This window comes from Rhineura floridana, chromosome 4, assembly GCF_030035675.1.
Source record: "Rhineura floridana isolate rRhiFlo1 chromosome 4, rRhiFlo1.hap2, whole genome shotgun sequence".
In the NCBI taxonomy this organism is placed as follows: Eukaryota; Metazoa; Chordata; class Lepidosauria; order Squamata; family Rhineuridae; genus Rhineura; species Rhineura floridana.
The window spans coordinates 164739891-164756012 of record NC_084483.1 but is presented as its reverse complement, the minus strand read 5'-3'; the positions used below and the strand labels follow the sequence as shown (position 1 = coordinate 164756012).

The 16122-nt window shown below is 46.8% G+C and overlaps 1 protein-coding gene across 2 annotated transcripts in view; it reads right to left on the bottom strand.

Annotated features, from left to right (window-relative positions):
• LBR (lamin B receptor) overlaps positions 1-16122 on the bottom strand; it is a 42537-nt gene that overhangs the window by 8188 nt on the left and 18227 nt on the right. For both annotated transcript variants that reach the window (XM_061625053.1, XM_061625054.1), the window contains 3 exons: positions 11825-11908; positions 11195-11375; positions 10324-10520 (listed from right to left, as the gene is read on the bottom strand). In XM_061625053.1, the coding sequence (XP_061481037.1) occupies positions 10324-10520; positions 11195-11375; positions 11825-11908 (462 nt within the window). The remainder of the gene's footprint in view (positions 1-10323; positions 10521-11194; positions 11376-11824; positions 11909-16122) is intronic.

Genomic DNA, 16122 nt, shown 5'->3' with positions numbered 1-16122 from the left:
GGAAAGGCTGCCATAGGGGATCACTGTACAAGGCAGGAGCCACCATGGAAAAAGGCCTTTTCCACACCACTGTAAGATGTACATCTACAGGCTGTGAAATGGTAGGGCCTCCTCCACAGATGGAAATGACTGGGATTGTCTATACAGGAGAAGGCATTCCCTCTGATAACCTGGTTCCCTTATAAACCAATACTAAAATCTTAGGCATGGCTCAGAAGCTTACTGGCTGATAATGCAGCTATTCCAGCACAGGCACTATGCACACAGAAAGAAGCCCCACTGAGCTACCTAGCTACCACAGGTCTGCATCGGTTGCAGCTTCCAAATCAATCTTAAGAACAGCACATTACAGCAATCCAATCTGGAGGTGACCAATATGTGGATCACAATCGTCAAGCTGTCCCTATCCAGGAATGCCAATAGCGGACATACCAGCCAAATTCTAATAGGCGCTTCACTGCATCAATGTCACTTGGGCCTCCAGGGACTGTTATGAATCCAGAACACCACAAAACTACATATCTGTTCTTTCAGAAGGAGTGCAACCCAGTTCAGAACAGGTAAATTCCCCCATTCCTGGACCCAGGAACTACACATTCACAGAGCCTCCATCTTATCAGGATTCATCTTCAAGTTTATTGGCCCTCATCCAGCACACTACTACATCCAGACACAAGACTAGGGCTGCGAGCACACTAATTGCTTCAAAAGCAGCAAGAATGGTTTTTCTGGCTGTGTTTTGAAGCAACACTGCCCTTTGCTGGCCACACTTCCCTTCCGCACTGCTGCTCTCGGACCTTTCAGAGCTACCCACAGAAAAGTGTTGGTCCAATCACTGTCTTTGCCTGAACCTGCAGCAAAGTGTTTCCATTGGCCACAGCTGGAACAAAAAGGGAATCACCAACCAAACAGTTGTGAAACCTCCCTGAAGCTGAATTTAAAAAAATATGTACTGGAGCTTGTCATGAACCACTCCTGGTTCAGTCCCACGACTCAATTCCCAAACCCAGGGCAATTGATCCTGGCCCATGCTATCCCTTACTAGGGCTGAGTAAACCAACAACAATCCTGTAAGATAGGTAGATTGCCACCACCCCTTAATCTGGTCACCCACTCTGGGCCAAGGGGAAACACAAATTACCAGAAATAGACCTGTCAAGGATTCCAACAGACAAGAGCCAGACTACATTCCTTGTCTTGGGGCCTTAGGCAAAATATCCAAATATATGATAGTCTGTAGTTAATTGGCCAAGGTACTGGATTCAGAGCCAAATCCCCTCCTGCCATGAATACACACTGGTAAATAAGAAGTAGATTTATTGAATAAAATATAAGTGTACAACTACAAAAGCAAAATGGTTCCTTAAAACCCACACCCGAGGGCCAGGTAAAATACAGAGTTACAGTCACAGACAAAAATAACAAAACTGTCTAGCCTAGTCTATACTTACAAAGAGGTAAACAGTAAAATAGCTTTATTATTCCACATCTCCCTAGAGATGTATAGCCTGGATAGCAGATGGAAGATGGAACCCCACACAGGTAACATCAGCAACCATAGGGTACAGTGGAGAACGAAGACCTAAGATCTGAATCCTATTCTTATGGGAAAATGCCCAGCAACAGCCAGGAATTCATTAGCCAACCAGGGAGCTTTCCGATGATGAAATATTTCTGAAGTTTTCACGCCCAACAGTCACGCACTCCCCAACCTTCCCAGGCCAGGTGGCCTTGAAGTACCAGTCTTCACTGATAAGCAGGTGTTCTTGCTTGCAGCCTAATTAACTAGCTTCAGGTGTGAAAACAGAAAGTTGGACTTACTGTGAAGTGTCCTTCTGGTCAGCGGAGAGTGGAGCAGACAGGAATGAGTTAACTCTCCTGGAGGCAGGGTCAGCACTATAACACAAAAGTGTAACTGGTGGCCGGCCGGGAGGGGAGGAACCTTCTCCCATTCTCCAGTTTGTGACACAGCTATAAAAAACTGAGTACTGAACAGCCGCCCATTCCACCTACATGAACTTGAAACTTGAACAGAGGATAGAATAAGAACAAGTGTTAACAAATTGTATTGTTTTTATTGTTTTGTTAATGTATTACTGATGTTCTATTGATGTATTATTGGTGTTTTATTGACGTATCTTTATATTTGTGCTCTTTTGTAAGCAGCTTTGAGGGCCTTTTGGCCGAAAGGCGGGGAAGAAATTTTTGTTTATTGTTATGTGCCTCCAAGTCGACTGCGACTTATGGCGACCCTATGAATCAGCGACCTCCAAGAACATCTGTCACGAACCACCCTGTTCAGATCTTGTAAGTTCAGGTCTATGGCTTCCTTATGGAATCAAGCCATCTCTTGTTTGGCCCTCTTTTTCTACTCCCTTCTGTTTTTCCCAGCATTATTGTCTTTTCTAGCGAAGCATGTCTTCTCATTATGTGTCCAAAGTATGATAGCCTCAGTTTCATCATTTTAGCTTCTAGTGATAGTTCTGGTTTAATTTGCTCTAACACCCAATCATTGGTCTTTTTTGCAGGCCATGGCATCCGCAAAGCTCTCCTCCAACACCACATTTCAAATGAGTTGATTTTTCTCTTGTCTGCTTTTTTCACTGTCCAACTTTCACATCCATACATAGAGATCGGAAATACCATGGTCTGAATGATCCTGTCTTTAGTGTTCAGTGATACATCTTTACATTTGAGGACCTTTTCTAGTTCTCTCACAGCTGCTCTCCCCAGTCCTAGCCTTCTTCTGATTTCTTGACTATTGTCTCCATTTTGGTTAAGGGTAGAAATATTAAAATCAAATCAAAATCAAGTCAGCACACAGTGTCAAGAAGGGAGCCTTTACTACTCTATCCAGAGGGTGAGCGACCGGCAGTTGCCAGAGGGTTTCTGGAAAGGTGCCCTCCCCACCACACAGCCTAGGTTTTGCTGCAGGGTGCGGCTGTCTGCTCCACTCTCCGCTGACCAGAAGGACACTTCACGGTAAGTCCAACTTTCTGTTCTCGGTCAGCGGAGGAGTGGAGCAGACAGGAATGGGATGTACCTGAGCAGTAACCCCTCTTGCATCTTTGGGTGGGAGCAAACCTAGGCCACCACCCTCTGAAGAACCCTTCTGCAGAAAGCAGCTTCAGCAGAAGCAAATTTATCCACCTTGTAGTGTTTGATTAAGGTGGACGGGTGAGCCCAGGTGGCAGCTTTGCAGATTTCCTCCAGCGGGGCATCCTTGTGGAGCACCGCTGTAGTGGCAGCCCCTCTAAGTGTGCAGTAATCCCTGGAGGGGGAGCTCTCCCTTTTGCCTGATAGGCCTTAACTATGTAATCCCTCACCCACTGGCTGATGGTGGACCTGGACACCTTTAATCTCTGTGCCCCTTGTTCAAAAGACACTCCTGACCTCCTGAACGGTTCTGTACGGACCAAGTAGATCTGAAGTGCCTGCCTGACATTGAGTTTGTGCCACTTCTCCCTGCAATGGACTGGGTTGGGGCAGAAGTTGGGTAGGGAAATGTCCTGTCCCCTGTGGAACGAGGAATTAACCTTGGGTAGAAAACTGGGATCAGGGCGAAGAACTACCTTGTCTGGGTGAAAAATGCAGTTCCTCACAGATGGAGAGGGCCCCCAATTCCTGGCTGAGGTGATTGCCACCAGAAAAAATGTCTTGAAGGTGAGATCCTTGATTGGTATTGAACATGCTGGTTCAAATGGATGTTGTGAGAGAGCTCTAAGGACTAACAAAAGATCCCAGGAGGGAAACCTGTGTTGCACTAGAGGTGACAGCAGGGTTGCCCCTCAGAGAAAGTGTTTGACTTGAGGGTGAGAAGAAATGGAATGGCCCCCCAATGTCAGAAACACACTGCCTAGGGCCACCGCCCGTCTCTTGAGCGTGTTGGGGGCTAAGCCCCTGATCCAGACCGTCTTGCAGGAAGTCGAGAACGGCGTGAATGTGGCATTCCATGGCAGGTAACTATTTGCGTCCACACCACCTATTGAACACCTTCCATGTGAGGTCATAAATTCTCTGGGTGGATTGTTTGCGAGAAGCCAGAATGGTGGAAACAACCCTCTCAGACAGCCCGTCTTCACAGCCACTGCCGCTCAGCCTCCAAGTGTGAAGCTGGAGCCACTCTGGGTCTGGGTGAAGGATGGGTCCTTGTGAGGAGATCCGGTCTGGAGGGAAGACACCATGGCAGGTTAGATCTGAGGTCCACTAGGTCGGAAAACCACAGTCTCCGTGGCCAGTGTGGAGCCACCACTACCACCTGGGCCTGGAGAACTCTGATTCTGTGCAGCAGCCTGGACAGAAGAGGTAGAGGCAGGAAGGCGTGGAAGAGTCCCCGAGGCCAGGGGGCTGACAGGGCATCTATGTCCTGGGTGCGTGGATCCCAGCCTTGTGCCATGAACTGGTCCAGTTGGGCATTCACAGATGAGGCAAACAGGTCCGTGCATGGGAACCCCCACTTCCAAGTGATCTTTAGGAACATGTCCTGGTGAAGGGCCCACTCTCCCTAGGGGACTTGTTCCCAGCTCAGCCAGTCAGCTTGTGTGTTCAGGATCCCCTGTACATGCATGGCCAAAATAGAAGCCAGGTGCCTTTCTGCCCACTGGAACAGCAGGTTGGTCTCCCTCTGAAGAGGGCCTGATTTTGTGCCCCCTTGTTTGCAGACATGTGATTTGGCTGTGACGTCATTGGTGCATACTAGCACACGAGTCTGATAAATAAGAGGTAGGAACTCCTGGAGTGCTAGTCAGATTGCTCTGAGCTCCAACCAGTTGATTGACTGGCACCGCTCCTGCACTGACCACTTCCCCTGTGTGATGTTGGAGCAACAGGTCGCCCCCCAGCCATATAGGCTCGCGTCTGTGGTGACTATTGAGGCTGTTGGAGCTATGAGGGAAAGGCCTTTCTCCAGATGAGGTAGACGTCCCCACCACTGGAGGGACTCCTGCACATGCCTCGGGAGGGTGATGAGCCAGTTCTGGCATGAGGTGATCTGGTCCTGATATGGAAGCAGCAGCCACTGCAGGGCTCTTGAGTGGAAGCGCACCCACGGCACTGAGTCTATGGCTGCTATCACGGAGCCCTGCAGCTGAGCCAGTTCCATCAGGAGACTGGCTGCCTTGCAGGCACATGTGCAGCTCGCGCAGGAGCTTGTCCGTGAAATTGGTGGACAGGAAGAGCTTGCTTTAAGCTGTGTTGATGACCACTCCCAGATGTTGAACATGCTGGGTGGGTATCGGATGGTTGATGATGAAGCCATGGTTCTCCAGACACTGGATGGTAGTCTGGAGATCCCATTGCGCCACTGTCGCTGAAGAGGCCATCACCAGGTCACCCAGGTAAGGGTATATGTAGAATCCCTGAGTGCAAAGGTGTGCCACTACTGCTACCATTATTTTGGTGAACACTCACGGGGCCATGGAGAGGCCAAAGGGCATGGCCCTGTATTGAAACTGGTGGTGGCCATGCACAAAGCAGAGGAAGCATCTGCTGCTGGAGAATGGGGACATGCAGGTATGCCTCTGTGAGATCTATAGATCCCAGTAAGTCCCCAGGTTGAATGGCTTCTGCAACAGACCTGAGCGTCTCCATCTTGAACTTCATCTGCAGGAAGTGGTTCAGGAATTTTAAATCCAAGATGGTGCGGTAACTGCCATTGCGTTTGTGGACTGTAAACAACACAGAGAAGACTCCTGAGGACCGCTGATGCTCTGGCACGGGTTTTATGGCGCCTATCTCGAGGAGGTGAGAAATGGCATCCAGGGTTCTCTGCCGCTTCTCTGGCTGTCCTCCATCTGTCCTGCGGAATGGTGGCAAACTCTAGGGAGTAGCCAGAGTGGATGGTGCTCAGTATCCATTTGTCTGAGGTGGAGATCGCCCAGGCATGTGCAAAAAATTGAAGTCTGCCCCCCTCCTGGGCCATCCTGGCATCATGCATGGCTTTGCTTGATACTGGGATTGGGGTTTTGATGATGTTTGTTGCCTCCCCCGCCACTGGAGGGTGTGGAACGGGTGTGCTGGCGGAAGGAGTTCCAGGACCCCCGGAACTGAAGTATAGTCCTGTAGGTAGTTGGATAGCCCTTGGGACGAAAGGAATGTAAAGCCTTCTTATGGAATTTGTCATCCTTCCTGGGAGAGGAAGGAAGAGCCTTCTTTTTATCCTTGGTCTCCACCAGGTGGCGCTCTAGAGACTTGCCAAAAAGCTGCCCACCCGAGTAGGGCAGAGCTGCAAGATTGGCTTTGGAGTGATGGTCCACTTCCCACTGTTTCAGCCATATACTGCATCTTACTACCACTCCATATCCAAGAGCTCTTGCTGAGTACTGTAGGCTATCTAAGGAGGAATCTGCTAAGGAATTCAGCTGTTTTAGCCAATTTGTGCAGCCCCTCCCTGACGTGTCTGGCATCAGGAGGCACTTCTGATAGTAGCGCTTTAGCCCACTTTACCACAGCCCACGCCAGGAAGGAGTTGGCTGCCAAAGCTCTCATGTGCACGTTTTAAGATAGCCTCACTACGCCTGTCACTTTGGTCTGAAAGAGTATCAGCTCCTTCTTTGGGAATAGCTGTCTTGGCCCCAAGGGCAGACACAGGCTCGTTAATGACCAGGACCTGAAGGGTTGCCATGGTCATGGCAGTTAGAGCATATAGCTTCTTGGACAGAGTATGTGGAGCTTTGGATTTGGCTGGATGATCCCATTCTTCCTTAACAATGTCCTTGAAGAACTTCAGAAAGGGAATGACCACCTTCTGATCCCCTGACCTGGGGAAGACGTCTGAAGATCCCTGTTCCCCTTCCTCTAGTTCCCCCTCCTGAGGAGTTTCCTTAGGGGGTTCTAATTGAAGGCAGACCATAGCCTTAGAAATCAAAATAGGAGTCAGGAGAATACACCCTCTTACGCACTGGGGATAGCATAGGGGAATCCTCCCCTGAGAGTTCTCCTTCTTCCTTTTCTGATGCAGCAGATGACAGGGGAGCGTCCTCCTCCCAGGAGTCTGGGTTAAGGGAAAGGCGGTCAGGTGGGACCCCAGAGCTGGAGCATCTTTTGCGTTCATCTTTGTGTGGTTTAGGCTTCTGTAAGGAGCCCCTTCTTTTACTCTTCCCCCTTTCCCTAACTGGGCTGGCCTCCGAGGAGGAGGAAAATGAGAAGAAATCATGGCAGTGTGCCCTGGAGTGCTTGGAGCCTTTTCTCCTATGTGCACAGGACCAATGCTTGGCTAAGGAAGCCCCTGCCTCCTTCATCATGGCCTTGTTAAACCACGCCAACATGGCCAAAGAGGTAGAGGGCTTATCTAGATGGTGAGATTTGGTGCACTTTTTTCCTGCAGGAACCACGTGTGCATCTTCCCCTCCCCCTGGCTGAGTAGAAGGAAGCTGAGGAAACAAAACTATTTCAGGCGGGGAGTCTTGCATGCTTCCCACCAGAGGCTAGAATGACTAATGGATTGCCTAATTGAGATGTAGATCCCCCCCCCAACTCAGGGACTCATGTTCCTCTGCAGAGGCATGAGAAGGGCTGTCTCTTCCCCCAGGCAGTTACAAATCCCAGCTGAACAGAGAAAAAGACTGGGGCTGGAGCTGCCCCCCCAATTAGAAAAAAAAAGCTTAGCGGCTTTACCTGAGAACAATGCGGCAAGGAGGCCAACCACAATTAGAGGAAGGCCCGCTGCCCCAGGGGTTTTTTTGAATCAACAAAACGCTTTGGATAGCGAAAGACCAATCTCTGCTCCTCCAAGGTCTTAAAATGTTCCTGAAAGCTTCCCTTTCCTTGGAACTGTGAAAGAGCATTCAATAAGGGACAGCAGGGGGAGGCGCGAGACAGATCCCAGCCTCCGCTGCTTCCAGCCAGTGGCGTCACTAGGGTTGGTGTCACCTGGTGCGGCCCGCACCTGCCGCACCGCCCTAGTGACGCCCCTGCCTGGTTCCTCACTATGATACACTCATGGACTCGGCTAGTCCAGTGGCTTTTCTTCTTCAAGCCCTTGGACATTGCCGTGTGGGGGGGTCAGGGGAAGGGATGGGCTGTCCCTCCCTTTTATTCTCCCCTCACTCTCTCTTTTGCCTTGGGGTGTCCTTGGAGTTTCCTTTTAGCTGGTGGTAAGGAAAAAGGGGAGGAGGGGGAGGCTCTGAGAGGGGCGGGTGAGGGCTGCTCCTGCTGTTACAGCTCCTCTTCCCTGAACTGGGGGAGAGAAGGGAGGATGAAGAGGGGATGAGGAATGGGGGAAGGTGGGAGGGAAGGAAGGAAGGGCGACTCTTTCCCCCTCTCTGTTTCTGTAGCTGCATGTGCGGTGTGAGCTGCTAGCCATGGCAGATGCAGCAGCAGCCAGGATTCTGGGGAGGGAGGGAGAGAGAGAGGGAGGGAGAGAGAGAGGGAGAGAGAATACTAGTTGTACAGTAACTGGATGAAAGGGGGAGAGAAGGGGGAGGGCGGGCTGTGTATGCTGGAGTAGGAGGCGGGAGCGAGGTGGGGATATGTCTGTCAGGCTCACACACTCGCTCTCCTCCAAGCCTGACCTGTTAGTGAAGACCGAGAGGGAGGCTGGATTGCCTGGCAAAGCAGCAGCAGCAGGGAAGAGAGAAGGCAGAGAGCAGCCAGAAGTGGGTGGGGAGGAAGAAGGACCCGCTGCTGTGGCAGGCACTGAAAGCGCTGCCGGGCCAGGCTAAAACCATCTCTCCGCCCGCCCGCCGTCCCCTCAGGCTCTGGCACACGTGCTCTCCTCCAGACTTAGGCGCACTAGCCAACAGCGAGGTGAGCGAGCCACTGCGGCCGCACCACGCCTTCCACGTGTTAGCGCGGGGTGGGAGCAGGGCAGCTCTCTGCCTGTTAGCTTCCTGCTCTTCCCCCGCGCCTTCCACGGCTGCGTGGGCTTCCTCTCTTTCCCCGCATGCCGCGGCCTTCCACGTGTTAGCGTGGGCAGGGCAGCTCTCCGCCTGCCTGCCCCGCTTCCTGGTGGTGCCTGGGGGGGCAGCTCTGGGTGTCACCCCCATCTCATGGTGTCACCCGGTACGGCCTGCACCTGCCGCATCACCCTAATGACGCCCCTGCTTCCAGCACCTCTTCAGAAAGAACAATCCCTCTCTTCCCCCTCCAATCTGGCTATTCAGTGAGGGCAGGAAGTGAAAGAAGAGAAGTAGAAGTCTGTGCGCTTCGAGTGCAGTTGATGATGGTAAACTCTGTGAAGAGCAGAGAAAATTGCTAAACTGTTCCTGAATCCCTTATGGGGACCCAGGAGGAATAGGCTGACACTGTTGCTCGCTGACAGCAGAGTCAAAAACTGGAGAACGGGAGAAGGTTCCTCCCCTTCCGGCCACCCACCAGTTTAACTTTTGTGTTATAGTGCTGACCCTGCCTCCAAGAGTTAACCCAATCCTGTCTGCTCCACTCCTCTGCTGACCAAGAACTGCAAACTCATGCCTCTCAGAGGCCCCCATCTCAGACAAGATGTCTTCCCCCACAATTCTTTGCCTCAAAGCCATTTTAGAAATCATGCATTCCTGACAGAGCTGATCCACCGAGGTTTTAAGAGTAAAAAGGGGCAGAGTGACTAGGGTTGTATCCCCCCCCCATTTTAAGAAAAGAGAGGTAGAGACACACTGGAACCAGCACAACAGTAAGTGTGTTTGTGCAGTATATGGTGTGCATGGCTGCTCCAAACTCAGACGTTCACAGAGAAACCGAGGTGATTGTCATCAGCAAACTAATGAAACCTTGCCCCAAATCTCCTGATGACTATTCCCAAAGGTCATCCATCAGGGTGACAAAGGCTGATTCTGTCCCCAAATCAGATCTGAACCAAGCCAGCAACCGTACCTCGGTCACCATCTCTCTCTAGATCACTTTGCCCCCAAAGTATTGATTTTTTTTTAACATGCAAAGCTCTGCAAAAGCAACACTGCCTCACAAGTAAAAAAAATAATAAAATGCTTTCTCAGCAAAAAAAAAAAAAGTCCAAAACAAGCCAATCATAGAGAATGCCCACACACACAAAACCCACATCTGCGATCCACAAAAAAACACCCTAAACCAACACCACACCTAACTGGATAATTTGATGTATTAAAAATATTTTTGCCTCACTCTTCAGGCAAAAAAGGCTTGAATCTTTGGGAGGGAGTGGGGTAATATGAACACTGAAGATTGCAATGATGTTCATCCTCAGCTTCAAAGAATTCTCTCTCTCTCTCTGACCACCAATCTGTATTAGGGTTGCTGCATAACAATCAAATATTTTTCAAAATTGGGGCACACATAAAATTAGAATGCATTTTTGCAAACTCAGTATACAAATCCAAGCTTACAAATCCAAGTTTATTTTAATAACTTTACCTTTCCTATTGGCAGCAAGTAAAACAGGGCTTGGAGAAAGAACCAAAGAAGGAAGACACAAAACACTCTTGTCTCCCATAAACTTTCGAAAGCTGGGAGGGGAGGAGGAAAATTCAGAACACTGGGGTCTTCCTGAGTACACATTAAGACCAAGTAAAGTACAATTACAGGCAAAATAAGCATCATGAAGAAAGTACCTGCAAAACATACACACAGAATTAGAAGTTACACAGAAAACAAAATGAAGTATTATTGCAAAAGAAAAAAATGGTTGTCAAATTACTCCTTGGTTATACTATCAAGACACAAAGCTCATTCTCTACCCAACCCCAGACAGGACTGTTACTTATTTTAATATACAATGGTTTTATCCTGTTTTCGATGGCAAACGTTTTGAAATAGGTGACAAAGATTGCATGTATACCTGTGGGAACTGCATAAAAATTATCCTGTCCAAACTTTAGACTCTAAATGCTTTTGGCCAGGGTACCACAGAGATGAGGAAGAAGAAACGAACCTCAGCTCTAACCATCTTCCCAGATACAGATGGCATGCAGTACAGTAGCTGATGCCACACAAATAATATGACTAAACAGTGATAGAAAAGATGATCAATAAAACTCAACTGAAAATCATTGTCATCATATAACAATCTGTTGAGCATGGTGGGATTCAAATGCTCATAAACCCACTATCAGGAGGGATCTCAATCTGAATTTCAATGGAAATGGCAGTCCTATCATACAAATAGAGGCACATTCAGAGTTGCTCGCACCACTGAAGTAAATTTGAGAGTTTGCAAAAAGCTGTATGAGCACTGCAGTTACACAAGGATCTGGATTGGTGTGCAATTACTTCAAGACTATCATACCAATTTTTCCTCCAAATTCTAATTCCTTTGTCTTCGTGCATACTTTTACAACAGGTTTTGGTGTCTCAAAACGTCTCTCTTCTGAATACATCTCTTCTGTTCTCTTCTCCTCCTGCCTTGGATGCAAAATGTACCGTTCCAGGAACCGTTCTCTGGCACGTTCAGATCCAATTCTTTGTCGCTAAACATTAGTGAAGGGAGAGAAAGTTATTTGCAATCATATAGCACTATCTGTTGAAAATATATTCCTCCATTCAAGTACTCCCTGAAAATCCCTCATTTATTTGTTCCCATTTCTCCCAGCCTATATTGCAATACACTTTCATCTTATACCAACAAGATCCAGCCTTTTTTCAGACACACAAGAAAAAGCAAACAATTCCTTTTCACCAGTCCATTTATAATAAAATACACAAGCACAATCCTTAGCAGAATAAATGCAACCTATTCTGCTGTCCATACTCTTTATAACATATCCAAGTCCCTTTCTTAATATATTCTATTTTTGTGCAATACTTATAATGCAGGTTTGTTTATCTCAAAGGACTGAACAGCAGGAAACTTTAAGCATCTAACCAGGTTTCTAGTAATGCTGGAAATTTGTGTTTGTTGAACATTATTCTTTCATACCTCTAGAATGTTGTGAGAAGAGTAATTCACTTCTGTGACATCTGGCTCCCCATTATACTGGTTTGTATTGTTTTCATTTAGTTTCTGGATTGGGGAAAAAAGAATTGAGTGTTTCCATGGTGGTAAATATCAGGAGTTTTCTGCAACTAGTGTTAGATTACCTTTATAAATACTTATGTGTAGCACAGGTATACAAGTAAACCAGGTTTTGTGGACTGCAAATGAACCCTCAAATCAAATTCTAAGTGGAAGCTGGCAGAAACAGAGCCGGCAGAAGGGGCCACCACATTCTACCTCTGTTCAGGAGCCACTGAAGGGGTAGATGCTGGCTGCACCACCAGGGCTCAGGAGAAGAAAAACGCATGTTTCCTTCGGCCACCCCTTTGCCCGGCATATCGTGAGGGCCACAGGACCAAGCCAAATGGGCTCAGGATGCAATGGAAATCCCTCTCCCCATAGTTCTGTCCCAACACACCCCTTGAACACCCCTTTTTTGGGCCTTCCACCAGCTCCAACTGTACCAGTCTTGACTGAGCCGGCTGGGGGGGAAGACTGCAATCCAGCTGCAACAACACCCTCCCTCCTCTGCCACATCCTGTGTCCCCTCAACCTGGCGTATATACCAGTAACTTTGAAAATATCTGGTTTAATTTACGTAGTTACCAAATCTAGATAGAAGAAGAATTTGTGAGACAGAGAAGTGGGGAATGGTTATATGGAACCTGTGGCACATTTCCTGAACTTAACTTGTATATCTGTACCGCTCTTGACTATTTTGACAGTACTCACAGTACTCGGTCCCCCCCTATTTCTCCTATTGTCTTTGAAAAGGTAAAAAATACTGAATACAGAATATGAAATTTGATTTGCCCAAGATACGTTGTACAATTGCTGTCTTTTTGCAATTAGGAATAATAGATAGTTCACAGAAAAGATATTAATCCACAATTTAAAATCCCAATGCGTTCCAGGCTATGCAGCCCTTTTGTCATATAGAACACCTTGAAAACAAGACAAAAAAATAATATAAGGATTTTGTTAAATACAAATGCACCCATAAATGTAAAATTACAACACTGATTATTATGACAGGAAAGCACCCAGTATAAAAAATTAGCTTTCTGAAACAGTAAATAATATATTTTAAAAGCCTTTTAAGCAAAGAGCATTGTGTTCGTGTGCACACCTGCACTATATCAAATGAGATGCATTCTGGGTGATAGTAAGCAATACTCAGAGCAGACCTACTGAAATAAATGAGATTAAGTAACTGAAGTGGGTCTACTCCAGGTATAACTCAGTTGGGTATCATCCTGTATATATAGAAGAAAATGCCTAAACTGCATTGCAAAACAATAGGCTCTGAATTCTAGGATACTATCTCACACACTAAATATATTTAAATAAGCAACTGTCCACAGACATAGTTTTAAGACTGTTTCCTTGAAAACTTTACAGCTTCTATTTGAGATTTCACATGAATGCTGAAAAACATAGTGAGATTCTGGTTGTCAGCATTAATTTGAAACCCCAACTGTGTTACTGAAGAACACAAAAGGCAAAACATTTAACCAAAGAGCTATTAACATAACCATATGATCATTCACTTATTATTTTTATATATACATATCACACCTTGCACACTCAAAGAAGTGTCTTAAGTTACATATATATATTGCAGTGGTGAAATAAAACCACCAATAAAAAGATTGCTCCTGAGGAAAAAAATCTCAAAAGCAGAGTACTCTTACCTAATAAAGTATACTTCCAGGTCTTATTAGTAAGTATTAGTACAGCATATACGTAATACCAAATGCAGTATATAGAAATGCATTCAAATAATCAGACTGATTTACATGTTTAAAAGTTCATGCCTTTTGTCTTTTTCAGCAGCTCAGTTCTTAAACATACTCAAGCCTGACTAGAAATAATGATTTACTACAACAGTGACAAAAACAACAAGAAGTCTTGTGCCACCTTAAGCTCTAACAAATATATTATGTAGTAAGCTTTTGTGGACTATAGTCACTACATCAGATACATAAAGTGTTACCCTGAGTTGCAGGTATACAAGCATGTTCACGTGAGTATATATACATACACACAACGGTTGGGAGGAATAGCGAATAGTGGTATCAGAATGAAATAAAATACAGGTATAATGGTATCAATTATATTAACCAGCCAGCAGGTAGCCAAACTGAGCACTTGCTGAGGGGCCCTACAGTTAAGAGGGGCTCCTGTAGCTGGGAGGGTGGAGGTCCCGCCCTGTGGCAATATTGGGTTGTAGGGTACGATTGCAAATCACACCCCTTGACCCAATGCTGGCCCAGATTGCAGGGTGGGAGCTCCACCCTCCCATGCAACACCTCTTCCATGCAGCTGGACCGAGCTTAAGCAGACCTGGCCGCATGAACACCCACATCACCACATTGCATGCGCACGCACACCATCACCCAAGATGGCAACAGGGCATCAATACACCCACTGTTACCATCTTGGGTGATAGCAAGTGTATGCATACCCTCAGCATGCTAGTGCGGCAACGCAGGAAGTGGTGCACGCTTAAATAGGTCTGGCCATGCAACCTTCTGCATCGGTGTATCAGTACAGTCACTCACTGCATGCCTGCCATCACCCTAAATGCATGTGCTGACGTGGGAGGTCATGCAACTGGGCCCTGCATTGGGGGTGTGTGCTGAGGGCCTGCTGCAATTTGGACCAGCCCTGATATTAAGAAAGCACCATTCACAAAAGGCAGTTGTGTTGATAACACAGACATCCTTCAACTGGTAAGCCAACTGAAATACGTAGATTTTTAAAAACAAAAGATCCAGTGTGCCGACTGAACAAAAGGTTCAAAGCTGCCACTTGCAAATTGAATCACTGTTTTACAATTCCTACCCTCAACTGTGTATGTGTGTGGGCATGCACTAATGCAACTCAGAATAAGACTTCATTATGCCTGATTCAGTCGACTGTGGCCCATAAAAGATTATGCCTTAATAAATTTGTCTTAAGGTAACACAGTATTCTGTTGTTTTTGCTGCAAGATGACAGCATGGCTACCCCTCTGCAAATTGTTGCATTACTGCCATATTCAACTAAATCTTTGCACTAACAGAAGCCAGCTCAAGGATTCCTACTGGTGCAATGGGACTTCCATCTCCCTGCACACACACACACCCCAATTTGCTCCAGAGCATCAGGTGAATCTACAGAACACGATGACCGGGGGGGGGGGAAACAGTCATTCAGGCAATCATTCAGGCAGTGACGGAATAATCCTCTTAGTGCTACACTGAATATAATCCAGTATCATTTAATTGTTTCTGTGTCAAAGTTTGCTATCTGAGAACACATGTAACTTGTTTCCAAAACAAAATTTCTCATTTGCTCTTGGATTTTTCAATAGCCCGTAAAATATTGGAGCTGGTACAAGCACACTTTACCTACATTTTTACTAAGAATGGTGTCACATAATAATCTTATTATTTAGGTGCTTCCTTATACTTTAGATGCCTGACAGCTATAGATCCCTACACAATTCAATGGTGTTACAAACTGAATTAATAAATTGTTTTACTGTCCTTTTGCTGCTCCAAGGTTTGCAATTTCCACAATCAACATGCCTAAGTCAGCCTTTCCCAACTAGTGGGCCACCAGGTGTTGCTGAACCACAACTCCCACCAGCCTCAGCCAGCATTGCCAATGGTTAGGAAAGATGGGAATTGTGGCCCTACAACATCTGGTGGCCCACTAGTTGGGAAAGGCTGCCTTAAGTGGAAGTGCAGCTACTGTAAAACTATATTGCCCTATAATAGTTTCCTGTATTTTTGGCTTATCTGTATGTAGATGTAGCTGAACAGACTTTGAAGACACAGTTAACGTGGTATTGACAGAATTCCTCTTATAACAGCCTCCCTGTTGACAACCTCTGGCTCTCCAGGCCTCCCCCTTTGGCTTGTGAGGCTGTTTCCGCCAATCCATGCCATGACCCCCCCCCTGCCCTACACATATATGACATTAGGTGATGGGACTTGGCAAAAAGGAGTTTGCAGGCACCTATCAGTGACACCTGCAAAGCACTATGTATAGAGTCCTGTGCAGCTCTTTGCATGCCCTGACAATCAGCTGATGAAGGATGCTTACATACAGCTTTGAGGTACTTTGAAGCTGCAACCATCATCCCCATGACAGTTCTACTTGGGGTCCCCTAAGGCTTTAAAAACAATCTTGTCTTCCAAACTATTTAACATCTATACAAAACTGCTAAGAGGCATCACCCAGGGATATGG